Source organism: Cuculus canorus, chromosome 2 (assembly GCF_017976375.1).
Source record: "Cuculus canorus isolate bCucCan1 chromosome 2, bCucCan1.pri, whole genome shotgun sequence".
Classification (NCBI taxonomy): domain Eukaryota; kingdom Metazoa; phylum Chordata; class Aves; order Cuculiformes; family Cuculidae; genus Cuculus; species Cuculus canorus.
Window position 1 is genome coordinate 74876527 of NC_071402.1, and position 16337 is coordinate 74892863.

The following is a 16337-nucleotide window of genomic DNA, read 5'->3' on the forward strand; positions in this document are numbered from 1 at the left end:
GTGTGATTTTTTTCAGTTCTTTCCCCTCCCGTCTTCAGCAGATACACAACCGATCAGAAATGCTGCTAAACCCTAGTCCCTGTGTCTTCCCATACATCCTATGGGCCACAAAGGCTATGAAGGGCATCAGAGCTGGTGAATATGAAGTGATGTGTCAGAAGCTTGCGGAGACATTAGAGGTGACCAGAATGAAGGCTATACAGGATAAAATCCCAGAGATATCATGGAGAGTGTGAACTGTTGGAGAACCTGCTGGTTACCACTCAGCCACTGTGTCACTCTGGTGGAATCATACCTGTGGCAATTCCCATCTTCAGAGAACAGAATCAAGGCTATACTGTCTTTGCATCTTATCATTTTCAGTGGTGTAAATTAAACCATATTAAAGGTATGAGACACTATCTGCATTTGCCTGTGTTAGTGAATTCACAGGGTTACTTAAGAAAAATAGATCAATCATACGTATTGGGCAACACTGCCCTGTATATGTATCCCACTTAGTTACTCAACTCAATTGCCATTATTTACCAGAATGTATTAACTATTCACAGATTTTGAATTGCAGTCATCAGGATATCAAAGTCATCAGGTACAAGGTTACCAAAGACTTCAGCACTGTCACTGTTGCCAAATGAAAATGTATTTGGCTGAAGCTGAAACTGAAATAGAGTCTTCATTCAAGAGGGAGATGTGGTTGTGTTTCCGTGACAAGCAGTCAGACTATATACTTTATATAACTTTATAACAGATTAATTAAATTACCTCAGAAGTAATGAGACTACATCTTCAGTCACTAGTCCTGTAACTTCAAAGTTAAATACTACCTTAAAAAAAATGAAGTAATGGAAAAGAGCAGATATAAAGACATTGTGTAATTGGCATAAGACAGGCATTGCTAGCATGAGGCATTTTAATATGACATTAATTATGTGAGTCAGCATTTCAACTTCACCACAGCAAACAAGGCATTGTGTCTCTTGAGATTAAGATCTTCTCACTATCTGGGTCGTCACAAGTTCACCAGCGGGAAGGAAGTTCTTTTGAAAATGAAGCAAATTTTTCTGATGATCAAAACTATCCTTGACTTTCAAACTTTTTGAGTCTTGCCTTTGGTAATTAATTTCACTCAGAGAAGGACGACTGAATGAAAAACAACCAGTCTTTTTAAAAAGATTTATTCTTGCAAAGCAAATTCCCTCTTTAAGAGGACAAGATTAGAAACATGCTTTATTTAGATTCGTCAATGGAGATGCTAAAAACAGAGGTGTGTAAGAGCTTTACCTTATGCCACAACAGGTCATTGGGTGTTACTTCTTTATATTATACACAATTACATGTAATGTCCTCTTTTCTATAGAGATATTTCAATGACTTGCTGCAAGCTTTGCAGAATCATCATGGGATATATGAGTGAACTGGTGTGATAGCAAACCATTGCTTATGGATTTCTTAGAGGAGACATACTTCTTCTCCATGTTCTTAAAATGCAGATCACTGAGCAGATTTTGCCAAAAAACTTCTGTCCCGTGCCCACTAATACACACAAGGTATTTGCTGCCTTGACCCCATAGAAGGACCTGACAAAGGACTGCTTTAGCTTCAGAAATTCTGTCTAGAGGAATACAGTTTAAGTCAGTGAGAGGCAACTCCTCCTGAGAAGTCTGTAGCTACTTCAGGAAACAGCCTAGCTGCTTCCAAGACAGTGTTAGGACTGGTGAGAGTCTCGGGAATACAGATTCTCTCCTCAATCAAACACTACTTTTGAGTTATTGCCTTTTACAGGGCAGTGGTCCCTACCAGCTAGACCTCAAAATGAAGTTGGAGATAATTTTAGCAAAGTGGGAAATCGGACCCTCTTGAAAGCACTGACTTTTCTTAGAAGAGGCAGCAGGGCAGGGAAAGAAATAAAGACAAGAGGTCATGAAACTGCAGAGCTTGGAATTGTTTCTGTAAGATCAGTCCTTGTGTCCTTGTTTTTTTTTAGTCCTTCTAAAACACCAATCAGTACTTCTTTATTAAGATTTTTAATGTAGCATCTTGAAGATGTGATCTTCACCTATTGTATGAAAATTCAGAACATGGCACTAAAAAGGTTGAGATCTACCCTCTACAGCCTCCTCAGTAATTCAACATCAATCTACAAAGTAACCATTCTAGCCACCAGCATATCACACTGGTTGGGCTTGTGTAAATATTCTTGATCCCCACCTTGCTTTGCTGAACCTGGGCCATCATAGAGGCAGGAATGAGAAGTATTCAGGGTTAAAGAAGAAAGAGATGGTATAACTTTGTAGCTTACTTCTTATAGCATTTATATAAGAAGAACAGTGTTGAGGGATCTGTTTATTTGTCTCTGTTGAAGTTCAATTAAACACAACCCAAACAAAAAATATCCACAACGCTTTGGGAAGCTGCACTGTAAACCCAAGGATGGCTACCAGTAACTCAGGTGGTTTAAATCTATGCTGAACATCTGTATATCTAGTTGACCACAGAAGTTATAGGGCACCTTGGTTTCATCAGATGGAAATTCTGGTGAGCATAGGTATGTATGAGATGAGCTTAATGGCGCCTTCATGTGATTTGGTTTTAGTTAGTTTATTGTGCACTTTTATGTGTAGTTTGGCTGTTATTACTGAAAACAGTCTGTTTCTTAACAAAAATAAATGAAAGACTTGCTCTTTCCAAATTAATTCCAACAATAAACTTTAGGCTGTGATCCTCAAATCAGTTTCTCTTGCTCTGAAGTCTAAAGGCATAGTTAGAGAACATAGCTGTATCAAATACAACTGCCCTCTGCCAACAAATGACAGCCCTGTTGTCTTCTCCTCTCTCCACCCCATCCTTAGTGCCAGCCGTGACCACAATGTAAGCTCATTCAAAATAAGCTGCTGAAAACTATTACTTTTCTTCCTAGTGTAGTTTTCTGTTGAATTAACAAGTTAAAATGTCTCACTGATCAATACCAGGGCTTGTGCAAGGCAGTAGGGAAAAGGAATAGCAGGATTATGGAGAGTGAGGCTTCTTCTCTTCTGTGGCACTAAGTTAGATCAACTAAGATGTACTAACAACTGCATTGCTGTTGTAACTGGGATTCTCTGATAGTATGTGCCATTATGCATGTGCAACCCTTCCCTCTGCTGTTCTGCTGTCAGGTAGGTGCCGTACAATTGACGTGAGTACTGCAGACTCTAGGATTCTGCCAGGGAGAAGACACTTGATCCATATACATGGCTAAAGCTGCTCAAGGAAAAGGCCAGATCACTGGATTAGAGCGAGAACAGTTATGAACATCATTCTGGAGGGCTGGCTGATCCTTAGACGGCAGCAGAAACACAGAGTATCCGCATTCGAAACCACCACACTGGCCATAGACATCTAACCCAATGTTACACTGACTGGAAGAAGGGTAACACTGTGCCTATTTTTAAAAAGGGTAGAAAAGATGACCCTGGGAACTACCGACCTGTCAACCTCATCTCTGTGCCTGGGAGATCATGGAACAGATCCTCCTAGTAGCTATGCTAAAGCACATGGAGGATGGGGAGGTGATTAATGGCAGCCAGCATGGCTTCACCAAGGGCAAACCCTGTCTGACCAGCCTAGTGGCTTTCTATGATGGGGTAAACTGATGGATGTGATCTATCTGGACTTTTCTTCTGTAAAGCCTTTGACACAGCCCCCCACAACATCCTTCTCCATAAATTGGAGACATATGGATTTGATGAGTGGACGTCTAGGGGATAAGAAATTGGTTGGATGGTCATATTCAAAGAGTAGTGGTCAACAGCTTGACGTTCGGATGAAGATTCATAACAAGGGGTGTTCCTCAGGGGTCCATACTGGGACGGGTGCTGTTTAATATCTTCACCAATGATACTGAGAGTGAGATTGAGTGCACCCTCAGCAAGTTTGCAGATGACGCCAGGCTGAGTGGTGTAGTTGCCATACCGGAAGGACGGGATATCATCCAGAGGGACCTGGACAGACTGGAGAAGTGGGCCCCCTTCAACAAGGCCAAGTGCAAGGTCCTACACCTGGGTCGGGTCCCCATTTTCAGTACACAATGGGAGATGATGTGCTTGACAGCAGCCCTGCAGAGAAGGGCTTGAGGTGCTGGTCAATGAGAAGCTGAACATGAGCCAGCAATGCGCGCTCGCAGCCCAGAAGGCCAAACGTGTCCTGGGCTGCATCAAAAGAAGCGTGGCCAGCAGGGCGAAGGAGGGGATTCTGCCCCTCTATTCCTCTCTTGTGAGACCTCATCTGGAATACTGTGTCCAGTTCTGGAATCCTCAACATATGAGGGATATGGAGCTGTTGGAACGGGTCTAGAGGAGGGCTACAAGGATGGTCAGAGGGCTGGAGCACCTTCCCTACAAGGACAGGCTGAGAGAGTTGGAGTTGTTTACCCTGGAGAAGAGAAGGCTCCGAAGAGATCTTATAGTGACCTTCTGGTACCTGAAGGGGCTACAGAAAAGCTGGGGAGGGACTGTTCACAAAGACTGGTAGTGATAGGGTTATGGGCAATGGGCATAAACTGGAGAGGGGCAGATCTACACGAGACATAATGAGGAAATTCTTCACTATGAGAGTGGTGAGACACTGGCACAGGTTGCCCAGGGAAGCTGTGGATGCCCCATCCCTGGAAGTGTTCAAGGCCAGGTTGGGTAGGGCCTTGGGCAGCCTGATCTAGTGGGAGATGTCCCTGCCCATGGCAGGGGGGTTGGAACTGAATTATCTTTAAGGTCTCTTCCAACCCAAACGATTCTGGGATTTTATAATCACTGCACACGAATCCCAACCATTACAGAGACCCTCTCTGGAACAAGCACTGCCTCCCTGAGATTCAAGCTCTATAGAAACTTAAGCATTCAGTGGAAAAGTAGTACTTCACGGTGCTTTGCTGGAGCTGGAAAGACAAGCATGGGATCACCCCCTTGCTCCCGCCCCGTGTGCCCCCGCCTGCAGGCACAACCTGTCCCGCCCCCAGCCCTTCCGAACCTTTGCGATACCTCCCCCCACCGAGCACGCCCTAGCGCTTCCGAACTCCACCGAACCCCACCGACGGCCTCCGAGCTCTACCGAACCCTTCCGACACCTCCCAACTCTTTCCGAACTCTTCCGAGCACGTCCGTGTTCTTCCGACGCCCCTGAGGGCTACCGAACGCCACTGAACCCTTCCGACGTCAGCTCCGAGCGCTTCCGATTCCTTCCGAACTCTCCCGAGCGCCTCCATCACCGCCCCCCCGACCCCGCCGTCGCGCACGCGCACAAGAGCCCTGGCGGCGGAGGGTGGGAAGCTGTCCCGGAGCCCCGCCCCCGCAGGGCTGGCCCCTCCCTCCCCATGGCGAGGGGCCGCCAGCGCGCATGTGCGGTTGCCAGGGCGGCCGTCTCCAGTGAAGGTTTAAAACCCGCGGCGCATGCGCGGTGTGCACCCTGGCTCGGCTCGGTTGGGGGTTGGTGGGGGGGGAACACGCACACACACACACGCCACATTGGAACGGCGAGAAGGGAGCGCGCGGCGGCGGGCCGGGTACAGTTTTTGCGCCGCTTCTTTCCCGAAGAGCCGCGATCGCCTGGCTTTGCCTCCCCTCCCTCCCTCCCTGCTTCCTTCCCGCCTTCCTTCCCTCCCCCGCGGGCGGCACATGCGGCCGCTCCTGGGCCGTGCTTAAAGCGGCGCTGCCGGGCCCGGCGCGCTAAGGCGAGGCGGGGGGGGGAGGGGGGGGCGGCGGCGGCGGCGGGTGCAGGTGCAGAGGAGCGGGGAGCGCGTGGGGCTTCGCGCGGATGCGGAGCGGGGTTGCGGGGAGGCATTGAGCGCGTGGGGCGGCGCGCGGGGAGCCGGAGGGGGGGGGGGGGGCGGCGGCGGCGCGCGGACGCGGAGCGGAAGAGAGGGAGTGCGCGCGGCGCTCTGGCCGGGCCGTGAGGGTCGGAGGAGAAGAAGGGAGATCGTCGGGCGTGGATGGATCCCCGCGTGGCCTGGATCCAGCCCGAGCAGAAAGGCCCCGCGAATGCGCTGTGGATGCAGATTTGGGAGACCTCGCAAGGCGTCGGGGGCCGGGGCGGCGCCAGCTTCCCGCACTACCTCTGCCTCAACTCGCCGGCGCTGGACGCGCCGCCCGCCGTCGCCTCCTCCTCCTCCCGCTGCTCCTCGTCCTCGCCGCCCTCGCCTTCGCCTTCTCCCCCGGCCCTGCTGACCGGACTGGTGCCCGCCGGGCCCGCCGTGGCTAACGGCGGCGAGGGAGGGCGGCGGCTGCAGAAATCGCCTTCCGTGTCTTCCTCGTCCTCCTGCTCGTCGGTGGAATCCGGCACCGAGAGCCCCGGCTTCTCCTCGTCGGGATCGTGCGGCGGCGGCGGCTCCTCCTCTTCCTCCTGCGGACCCCGGGCGGCGGCGGTGGCTCCTCCCGGGCTGCCGGGCAGCGGCACCGGACCCGGCGAGTTTTTTAACTTTCACGAGAACAAAGTGAACGGGGTGAACGGGCACCACCAGCCCCCGCATCTGGCGCGCAGCCCCCACCCGCCGGCGTCTCCCCAGCAGCACCAGTACCACCCGGGACGAAGGAAACGAGAGAATAAAGCCAGCACCTATGGGATGAATTACCTGCTCTCCGGCAGCCGTGGCGTCGCCGTCAACAATTCCCCCCACCAGCAGCGGCAGCCGCCTCAGCCAGCGCTGCAGAGCCCCGGCACACCCTGGAAGACGAGGAAATACAGCCCGGGCGTGCAGGGGTGAGCAGCCGGGGCCCTAGGATTCTCAGGAAAGGGGGACCTTGGCAGCGTCTCCTGCAGCTCCCCTGGGCGTGGGAGGTGGGGTGGGTTGGGGTCACACAGACTCCCTTGCAGCCGGCCGTGGCAGTGAGGTTGATGATGGGGATGGGGGCGGGAGGGGGAGGAAACGTGTTCTCTGGTAAATCACCTCGGTCTGTGCTGGCTGGGTGGCTCCTGACTGAAGCAGCAATGCAGGCCTGGGAACCTATGGATACAGAGGGTTAAGTCTTGTCTTATTGCAGGGTTGAAGATGTCAGGCCACTACCAAACAACACCCGCGGTAATTAAAGCAAAGATGAATGGACAATGTCTGTCAAGCTCCTAGGGGTCAATTCACATTGTAAGGGGGAGTGGGGGATGTCAGTTCAGAGGAGCTCAAGGAAGACCCTTGCTGATTTTTAAATGCCTCTGTTTAGGTTGTGGCAGAGTGGTTACTTTGGGGAATGTTAGCACGTGAGTTGAAAGGGAAGTGCCAATTCTGGCTGAAGTAAGTATGAAAGTCAATGTGGTCTTAGACTGTTTTTGGAGGAAATGTTCTATCTCTGGAATAGATTGACCCAGCCAATATCTGAACTGAAGCTTATCCTATTCTGTGGCCATAACTTTCTCATATAAATGGATAGTTAGTAAGGCTGAGTGTTCGGTTTGATCTGAGGGGCTTGTAGAAGGGACTGCATCTCTGGGGCGCTTCATGAAATTTCTGTATTTCAGCTGTCAAATTTCACTCATTCAAGGGCAGACATCGCTTTCTAATGTTAAGGTTATTTTATTCACGGAAAAAAATGCTAGCTGTATGGATTGACCAGAGCAGATTTCTGATGTAATTTCATAAATAGTTTCTTGGAACTCCTAAAATCCAGGACCCTTGGATGCTTCTGAAGTAAAGGCACTGCATATTTGTAAAGGGAAATAGATGAAGATAACAGGGTACACCTTTTTTTAATTCAGGACAACTTCTTCCATTTCTCTTTTGGGTGGTACTGTCAGGTGTTGAGTGCATTAAAGTTATCCATAAGGATTAAAAGACATTTTTAAAATTCTGTCTGTAGCCTCTACAGGGGAGATCAAGACTTATGACCACTGCTTTTTACTTCCAAACTGATACTGAAAAAGAAAAGTCCTTACAGGAAGCTAAGATTTGGCTTTTTAAGAGGCGTCATATGCTAGGAGCTTTGTGTCCTGTACTGAGAAGATGAAAATCTAAAATTCCTGTAATATTGTAAAAGTAGTTTGAATGTGTTTTTTTGATTTCCTTGGAGATGCAGCAGAACACTGAGTTAACATTTTAATTTATCTGTGTAAGATAAGTGAGTGTCACTGAGGTAGCTCTCCAGGCAGGCGGGTGAGGGAGTTGCCTGAGGTCACGTAGCAGGTCTGTGGCAAACTTGGGAATTTCATCCGAGCACTGCAGGTTCTGTACTTCAGCTGTTAAACAGCATCACCTGAGCCAATCACATATCGTTATCTTCCATCTTCTTCCCGTTTTCTGTTTGCCTTACTTTAATAAAGGTTATACTGTTTTGCAAGCATAAATTTATAGAGAATCCACACACCAGAAAATTGTTTAGTGAAGCTTCAGTTGCACTATTCAATACTGTAATGCAAGTTGTTCTTTTGCTGATGTGTTAGTGACAAATTCTTGGCTAAATATTTTTGAGAGTGGAAGCTGTGTTTCTTGATCTTCTGTCAAGGATCTGTATTGCTACAATGAGTCCTGATGCTAAGAGTGGGATAGGGGCAATTACAACATGTGTAATCCTGTAGATTTGGACTGTCTTGGATTAATTTGTCGAATCATTAAGCTTCGCAAAACTGTGTGAACGCCTTAGCTTTGTTGGAGTAGCAGGAAACTAGTGCTGAAGGAGAGCATGGAAATTCAGACTGTAGACACTTAAGTATGAGACTCAGTTTTTGCCTTAGATGTTGAGTTCTGTTACCAAAGCTGAATCTTGGACATTCTATGTATTCTAAACCAATTTTCTGTTTGGTGTTTAATTTTTTTTATGAAGTACTTAAATGATTGAAATAGCAAGGTTATTGTCACTGATGGAGTGGCTTTAGGTGTCTGGTTTCCACGGTAGTTCCTGACTACTGCTGAAACAGGTCCCTACAGAAGTTTCTCCTGGATCTTTTATGTTTCTGACTTGTTTCCTGGTGTTACTTGGAAACGTCAGCCCAGTCCTGAAGCATCACTTCCGTAACCGTGATAGTCGATTGACAGAACATCTTAAGTGGTGGTGTCAAACTGGTGTATGCAGCTGGCAAAATGTCATCCTTGCAACCTTCAGTTGTGTTCTGCTTTGGGCACAGATTTTTAGGAAGAAGGACTTGATCATAGTTGCTCTTATAGTATGTATGAATGTGAGAGCCATGAATGTTGTTCTCTGCAGAATGCCTTTCTACACATTCTTCCAAGTGAAATGATTATTGTATTGTCTTTTGGTAGAAGACTAAGGGTAATTTGCAGCCTCTCCCAGGCTGCAGTAGTACTTTTGCAGTAGTAGATGAAATGCCTGCTTCTGTGCTTTGAAATAGTACTGTGCTCTCTCCACTTTCTCATTCAGAGTTGGAGATTGTCTGTAGGAGTGCAAGTCATCATCTTTTTTTTTTTTTTGAAACGGATTGTATTCAGTGACTTTGTGATGGTAGGTGTGCTGATGCTTAGGTATGCTTTATGTTGTGAAGGTTGAGGTTGTGCTCTTCTTTTTATGTACAGCATTCTTATTTTGCAATGAACTCAGACGTATTGCTTTTACTACATTGTGACAGTAGCATGCCAATCTTTGTGTTGTAAAGGAAAATTCTCCTCATAAAACACTAGTGTGAATAGCCACGCCCGATGAGATTTTGTCCTAAAGTATAGTTTAGGATGCCCTAGATTGATCTATGTCAACTTTTTTCCAGATTTTTGGAAGGTAAGGAATGAGGAGAATGAAGCGCATATTTTTTCCAGTGCTTCCAGAGTGATCAATATAACTTCAGTGTAAATTCTTAAGTGGTTTAGTTTTGGAGAACCGCACAGTACATGTGGCAAAATGATTGGTTTCAGATGAGATGCAGCTAAGTGTCCTTTAATTTTATGATGTTAGTTCAAACTTGACTGATGTTCAGAACTACCTGTGGTTTCTTACTACTGTAAAGTATCCTCTTGATACATCTGGCATCTTAGAGTCTACCTTCTTTGTACATCAAAGTAATACCTTCTGTTTCCATAAAGTTAGTATTTTAAATATATCTGACTAATTAAAGCATACAGAGAGTTTAAAATTGCTGGAATTTCATTTCAAGAAATGGAAGCAAGCTATTCTAAATATTTTACTCGGGACTGCTGCTGTGTTTGCATTGCTTGGGGTACACAGCTAATAGGATGCTCTCTCTTAAGATGTAACTAATAGCCTATGAATAGTATAAAACCACATCTGATGTAATTTTTCTGTTTATTAATATGAATTTAACAAAGTAAGTAAAGAATTAAGTCATTTTTAACAATTTGAGCCTGCTCTGCTTCATACGTATAACTAAGTATTCAGATTAATTGTAGATGTTGAATGGGATTACTGCTGAAATACCTGGCATATCTGCCTGGTACATACGTTACAGTGCTGTGCAGAAATAACAGAACTGGCTTGTTGAGGATTGGTGTGGATACCAGAAGTGCGATGATATGTTGGGATGCTGCTTTGCCTGGATTAATTAGTGTTGCATTGCATCTGATGATTTGTTGCATTCATTTCCCCCCCCCCCTCCATGCCTATTGTCTTGAACCATCTCTTGACAATGTCAGAAAAGTTCTGTTGTAGAGCGTAAGAGCATAAGCACCTCTGCATTTTGATAGGCTGAAGGATGATTCAGGCCAGCATTGTCTGGTGACCATAGCAGATAACCTGGGCAGAGCTCTTATAAGCGAGGTAAGCTTATAATGATGTTTCCGCAGATGACTTGCTTCCATGTTCACTAGTTTGCAGCTGAAGGATGCTGTGTACCAAAAATGATGTCCAGAGATTAATTTCTGTAGCTACTTGTATTTGGTGATGTTACTATATGCTAAATCTGTTAGGTTTTATTTATTTCTTCATCTGTGTGCTGAAGTGTTTCTAATTCTAGTCTTACTGGGTTTTTTTGCTTTTATGATATACTGCTGAACTTTGGCCACCAAGATAATTTCAATTACTGGGATTTGTGCAATGCACTGTTAAAAATGCATTGCGTTCAGGACCTTCCATAGCTCTAGTTCCGTGTTTGTTGACCCTTGCTTCTTAGTATGCTGGTGACAGGGATGGACAATCCAGGTCAATGTGTAGGGATGCCACATTGTCAGCCTCTTTTGCAAATTTTTTTTCTTGTACTTTGGCTGAGCTGAAAAAAATGCAGACTCTGGAAACTCTGTGAAGCCTTTACCATTTGCACTGAGGTGTCCAGCACTTGTAAGGGCTTTAAAGGATTACCAAGGGTGGTGTTCTAACTCCTCCCTATACTTAACAGTGCTGTCTTGCTCCAATACTTTCTAATAAAGAATCCACACAATGGGTTATGCTTCATCTGTTAAATTGTTAGTGTCTGTTATCTGCGATGTTAGGTGAATCCCTGTACTGAAGGTTTTAATGTGAGAGGCAGGCAGCACGGGCAGCGTATGCAAGATTCTTGTTTGATGTGGCTTTAGGATCAGGGCAGAACTATGCGTTATATACTTTAGAATGCAAGGAGGAGATTGGGAGTAGTTTGCCTGTTAGTTGTAGTAAATGTCTGGAGAGAGGCTTGATGGAGCATTGGGACATGGTAGAACGGATTGTTTTCATATGTAAAGATTGATACACAACAGAGTTCAAGGATAGCTGCTGGATGAACAGAACATTTCTTTTTTGCAGTCACCTAGGTTAACTAGAGTAGGTAAAGCTCGAAGTTTCCTGCAAAGTGGACGCCTAGCATAGTTAGATCGATGCTTTTGGTAATGGAAGGAAGGAAGGGAATATTTTGGCAGCAGGAGACTTGAGAGACCATAGTGCTAGAGGTCAGAAAGGCTGAGCTACAGTAGTAATACATGAGAAGTCTTTGTATGACAGGTGCTTACATCTGTGTGCAGCTTAATCCTGGCATCAACCTTGTGATGCTTTTGCACAGTTGTTAGACTTTGGCAGTAGAGATAATCAGCACTAAGAACATAAACAGCTGTACTGGGTGAGAACATTAGAGGCTAATGCCAAATGCTGGGAGAAGAATATATCAGTATGAGCCTGTGGTGATATTTCCTGGAATAATCTCTCAGATTTAAATGACTTATGGTTCTCAAACTACCTGGGCTACAGTCAAGGCATTGTTAAAACTTATTGTGCTTTACATGTATAAATTTGTATCATTTCATCTTGAGCTGGTATGAGCTTCTGGGATGCATTCTGTGGCAAGGTGTTCCTCAGTTAAGCTATGCATTATGTAAAGATGCAGTGTTTTTGTCCTGAGGCTGTCACTAGGGTTGTAGTTGCTGCCAGCCACAAGTCTATGCATTGATGAAGCAGTCCATGTGCTCTTCGCAGCTGACAGAAAGAGGTAAGGGAACAGTTGAATCACCTGACAGTTGTCTGTTTTCTAGTATGTTTAATCATTCTTTCTGTTGAAGCCGTTTCTTGTGTCTAGATGTTTATCACCTCTGTATGCTTTACAGTTCTGTTGTATCTCTGGGACTTGGAATGGTTTGGACCTGTGTGTGATATTGTCGCGGTATTCCTACAGCTTGTGCTGTCTTGTTCTGTCTTGTACTTTGTTTCCTGATTACTAACATGAGACTTGCCTGTTCTTTTTGGCTACTGGGTATTGAACAGAGCTTTTCACAGAATGCTTATTTCAAGATCTTAATTCTCAGTGTTTAGAACTGGTGCAAAGCCCCTTATTGCGTCTCTTTAAAGATAGAATCTTCTCATATGCCTATGTGCTTATATTTATCCTATCTCAAATTCTGCCTGCAGTCTGTATTTTGCAGTCTGTATTTTAATGTCCATCTGCAGTTCTTGAGCTGGCTTACTCTAGATAACCTTGCAGCATCAGACTTCTTTGCTCTACTATTTGTACCCTTGCCAGTTCATATATAAGGATGTTGACTAGCGTAGGGCACTTTGTCTACAGGAGGGTCTTCCCTCTCGTTCTGTGTCAGCTTAGTTTCTTTGTAAGTCTTCAAAAGGATAATGTGGGACCATTGTCAACTGCCATTTGGAAATCCAAGTAGGTACTAGGGTTTTCTTTGTGGTTCACTGATTTTCGCAAGTAATTCCTGATGCTTTTCCTTAAGACACTACTTCCATTTACAAAAGTTATGTTAACATATTGGTATAGTCATAACTATTCATGTGTTCAGTTGATACTACTTTTGACTAGTTTGGCTATTATGAATGTCAAAACTAATGCTTCTAAATTTAAAAAAAAAATTGCTGCTTAATATTCTTCTGATACAAATGCAGTGTCAAATGAGTGCTGCTTTTAGTGAATACCGCATTACCGGGAAATTTGCTGTGAAGTATTTTCTATTAAAACGTTGTTTTGGGACAAATTCTCCCTGTGTAGCTAGGGATCAGGGAAACCGGAGGGATGATAAAAAGAAAAAAAAAAAAATACTAGCTTCTCTCCTTCTCGTGCATTGTGATATTGTGCTTGTTTAGCTTTCTCTGTCCTAATAATTTAATTCAGTTAACAGGAGCAGATTTTTGGTCTCCTGAGTTAGTTTATCCTTTCTCAAGCATAGGTTTGCATCTCGTTAAGTTGTTCCTCATAATCCTTTTTGATATCCTTAATCTTACAATCCTCTCTTCCTGCTTTGTACGTGACTTCAGGGTTTCTGAAAACATCTGATGGAATCCTGTGACAAGGTGAAATCCTGTGAAATCTGATTAGTGATGCATGCTTTTGCTAAACAACCAATGTGGTATCTTTAATAGTCTCTGAAACTCCTTTATTTTTCATTGAGATTCTTAAATTAAGAAGCTTCCTCTTTTAATGTGGTGAACTGCAGCAGTACTTAAATCCAGAAAAGGCTTTTCTAGCTTTTGTTGCCTTGCAAAGATACTGAATTTGAACGTGCAGAGTTTGCTGCTCGTGGTGCTTTGATGGACGCTTTTTGAATTAGACTCTGCTGCTTGCGGTTGTCAACAGTAGCTTTTCCTCTTAAACATTTCAGTGGCTAATTTGGTGTAATGCATACCTGATCTATGTGGGGATAATTAGTCTCTCATCACTAATGTGTTACTGCTGTTGCAACCTTTCTGACTTGTCTGGGCTGTTAATTGCTTGCTATCTTTGGGCATTTGGAAAAGAATAGTATTAAGACAGGAATTTCAGTGTGTAGCGGTTCTATTTGTTGGCATTGCAAGCTTGCTGATTCAGTTCCAAGGTTTGACATATGATATGCTCCTTCACTGATGCAACAAAATAATTATGTGATGTTTTCTTGGTGTTGTGGTGAAGTCCAGCAACCTAAGGCAGGATTAATGTACAGCTGTTCAGAAGCTTACGTAGTGGATCTATGTTGCTATGTATTAACTTGTAGACATAGGTCATTTTCTTTTCTAGATTTTTATAATGCAGCTTTTTCAAAGTACATTCAGACATTAATAAGGTAGTGGCTGAGTTTTGTTGGATTGACATACTTCGCAAAAATAGCTTAGTTTCTGATTCCTTTTCTATTCCAAGATGCAAACAAATTCTGTTACTTAAGTCTGGAAATTTGTAGTGTAAATCAATCCAACGGGCTTAGTATTTTAGTTTGCAAACTGTCAGGTGCTCCTTAGAAGTAGGATTTAATTGTCAAGAAACTCAATCTGACATTAGGATTGGCTCTGACGTGCAAGAATGTGGGGCAAAGAAAATGGAGAGGAAGTGCGAACAATGTGATCTCTTGTGGAAAAAGAACAATGTATTTGTACCATCTTTGTTTTGTGGATGAGAAAAGAGTATTTTCTCTCCTTCCTTGCAGAGTAAACTTGATTTTTATTTGAATTTAGTATTTAGGGTACCTACCTGTAATTTCACAGCTCACATTTAGAAGTTCTATATAGTTGAAGTTTTTTTATCCTGCCAGTCAGAGTTTGCCTACCATACAATTACAGTGACAAAAATAATTGTTGAGTTAGGTACTATTATGAGACTGATTTGGTGCAGCAGTACAGTCTATGAATGTACCATTAGGTTTTCATAGTTCCTTTCATCTGTAAGCCTAGAACATTACATAGGGAATAGAGTACTATTATGTGAGTGTTGCTGGTAGTGAGGACTGGTGTACAAAACTGAAGGCACCTGATAGATGTGGAAGGAAAAGAACTGTAAATTCATCACCTCTTCTCTGTCAGGTCTATTTTTGCTACTTCTGCAGATATTTTATTGGAACAAGTCTGTATCTCAGAATATACTATCTCTTTCAGTCATGTATATATTCTCCTTTATTTCTATAAACAGTATTCCTGAGTTTTAAACTGTAGCACTGATTTCAAATGTTGAAATGATTGCTGTCGTGTAAGAGTTCATCTGCATTTCCATGGTAATGCAGTTATCTTTGCAGTAGCTGTAGGTGAAGGTGTAGATGGAAAGATTCCTCAAATATGCACAGTGGCTGCTGGACCTTTCACCATTTAATCTTGAGACAGCAAAATCCTTGGGCATTTTTGAGTTCACATTTCACTGAAAGAACATAACCTATTATTTGTAACCTTTATTTCAACAAGTTTCTGTTAAAATGCTGTCTACGTATCTCCATTCTTTTACCCCCCTTTTCCTGCTCACCCATAGTGTTGCACCCACGTGCTTTAGTTGTGGCATGTATTCTCTCTATTTATGAAGATTTTTGGGTGATACATTAGACTTCTTAGTTAGAAAAATGTTCTTTACTTACTAGAATGAATATATTTTTAAAAAGCATCAGTTGTTCCACATAAATCATGCACTCACGTTTCTGTCTGTTCCTTTAGAATAAATTAATGTGTTTGGTAGTATAGATGTGATGTTGAAAAGAAACAGGATGCTTACTTGAGGGAATAAAGCCTCTGTAGCTTTTCATTAACCTTCTCATTTGTCGATGCTGTTTGAGAATTTGATTTTACTGCTTTGGAGTTAGCCCTTGAGGTAACAAGTCAATGTTATATATGATAATAGTTGAAGATAGTTGGAAAAGACCTTTGCGATCATCAAGTCCAACTGTACTTGTCCACTACTAGATCATATCCCCCAGCACCTCATCTGCCCCCCTTTTTAAATGCCCTCAGGGATGGTGACTCAACCACCTCCTTGGGCAGCCAAGCCAGTGCTCGATAACTCTTTCAGTGAAGAAATTTTTTCTAATGTCCAATCTAAACTTCCCCTGATGCAGCTCAAGTCCATTCCCTTTTGTCCTATCACCTATCACTTGGGTGGAGAGACCAACACCGACCTCTCTGCAACCTCCTTTTAGGTAATTGTAGAGAGCAGTAAGTTCTCCCCTCAGCGTCCTCTTCTCCAGGCTAGGCAACCCCAATTCCTTCAGCCATTCCTCATAAGACTTGTTCTCCAGCCCCTTCACCACCTCCATCGCTCTCCTCTGGACATGCTCCAGGACCTCAATG

General features: G+C 44.1%; 1 protein-coding gene across 5 annotated transcripts in view; it reads left to right on the forward strand.

Moving 5' to 3' along the window:
- Positions 1-5853: 5853 nt before the first annotated feature.
- Positions 5854-16337, forward strand: part of TENT4A (terminal nucleotidyltransferase 4A) — a 60792-nt gene continuing 50308 nt past the window's right edge. For all 5 annotated transcript variants that reach the window (XM_009570291.2, XM_054058173.1, XM_009570292.2 and 2 more), the window contains exon 1: positions 5854-6726. In XM_009570291.2, the coding sequence (XP_009568586.2) occupies positions 5960-6726 (767 nt within the window). In that variant the 5' untranslated portion in view covers positions 5854-5959. The remainder of the gene's footprint in view (positions 6727-16337) is intronic.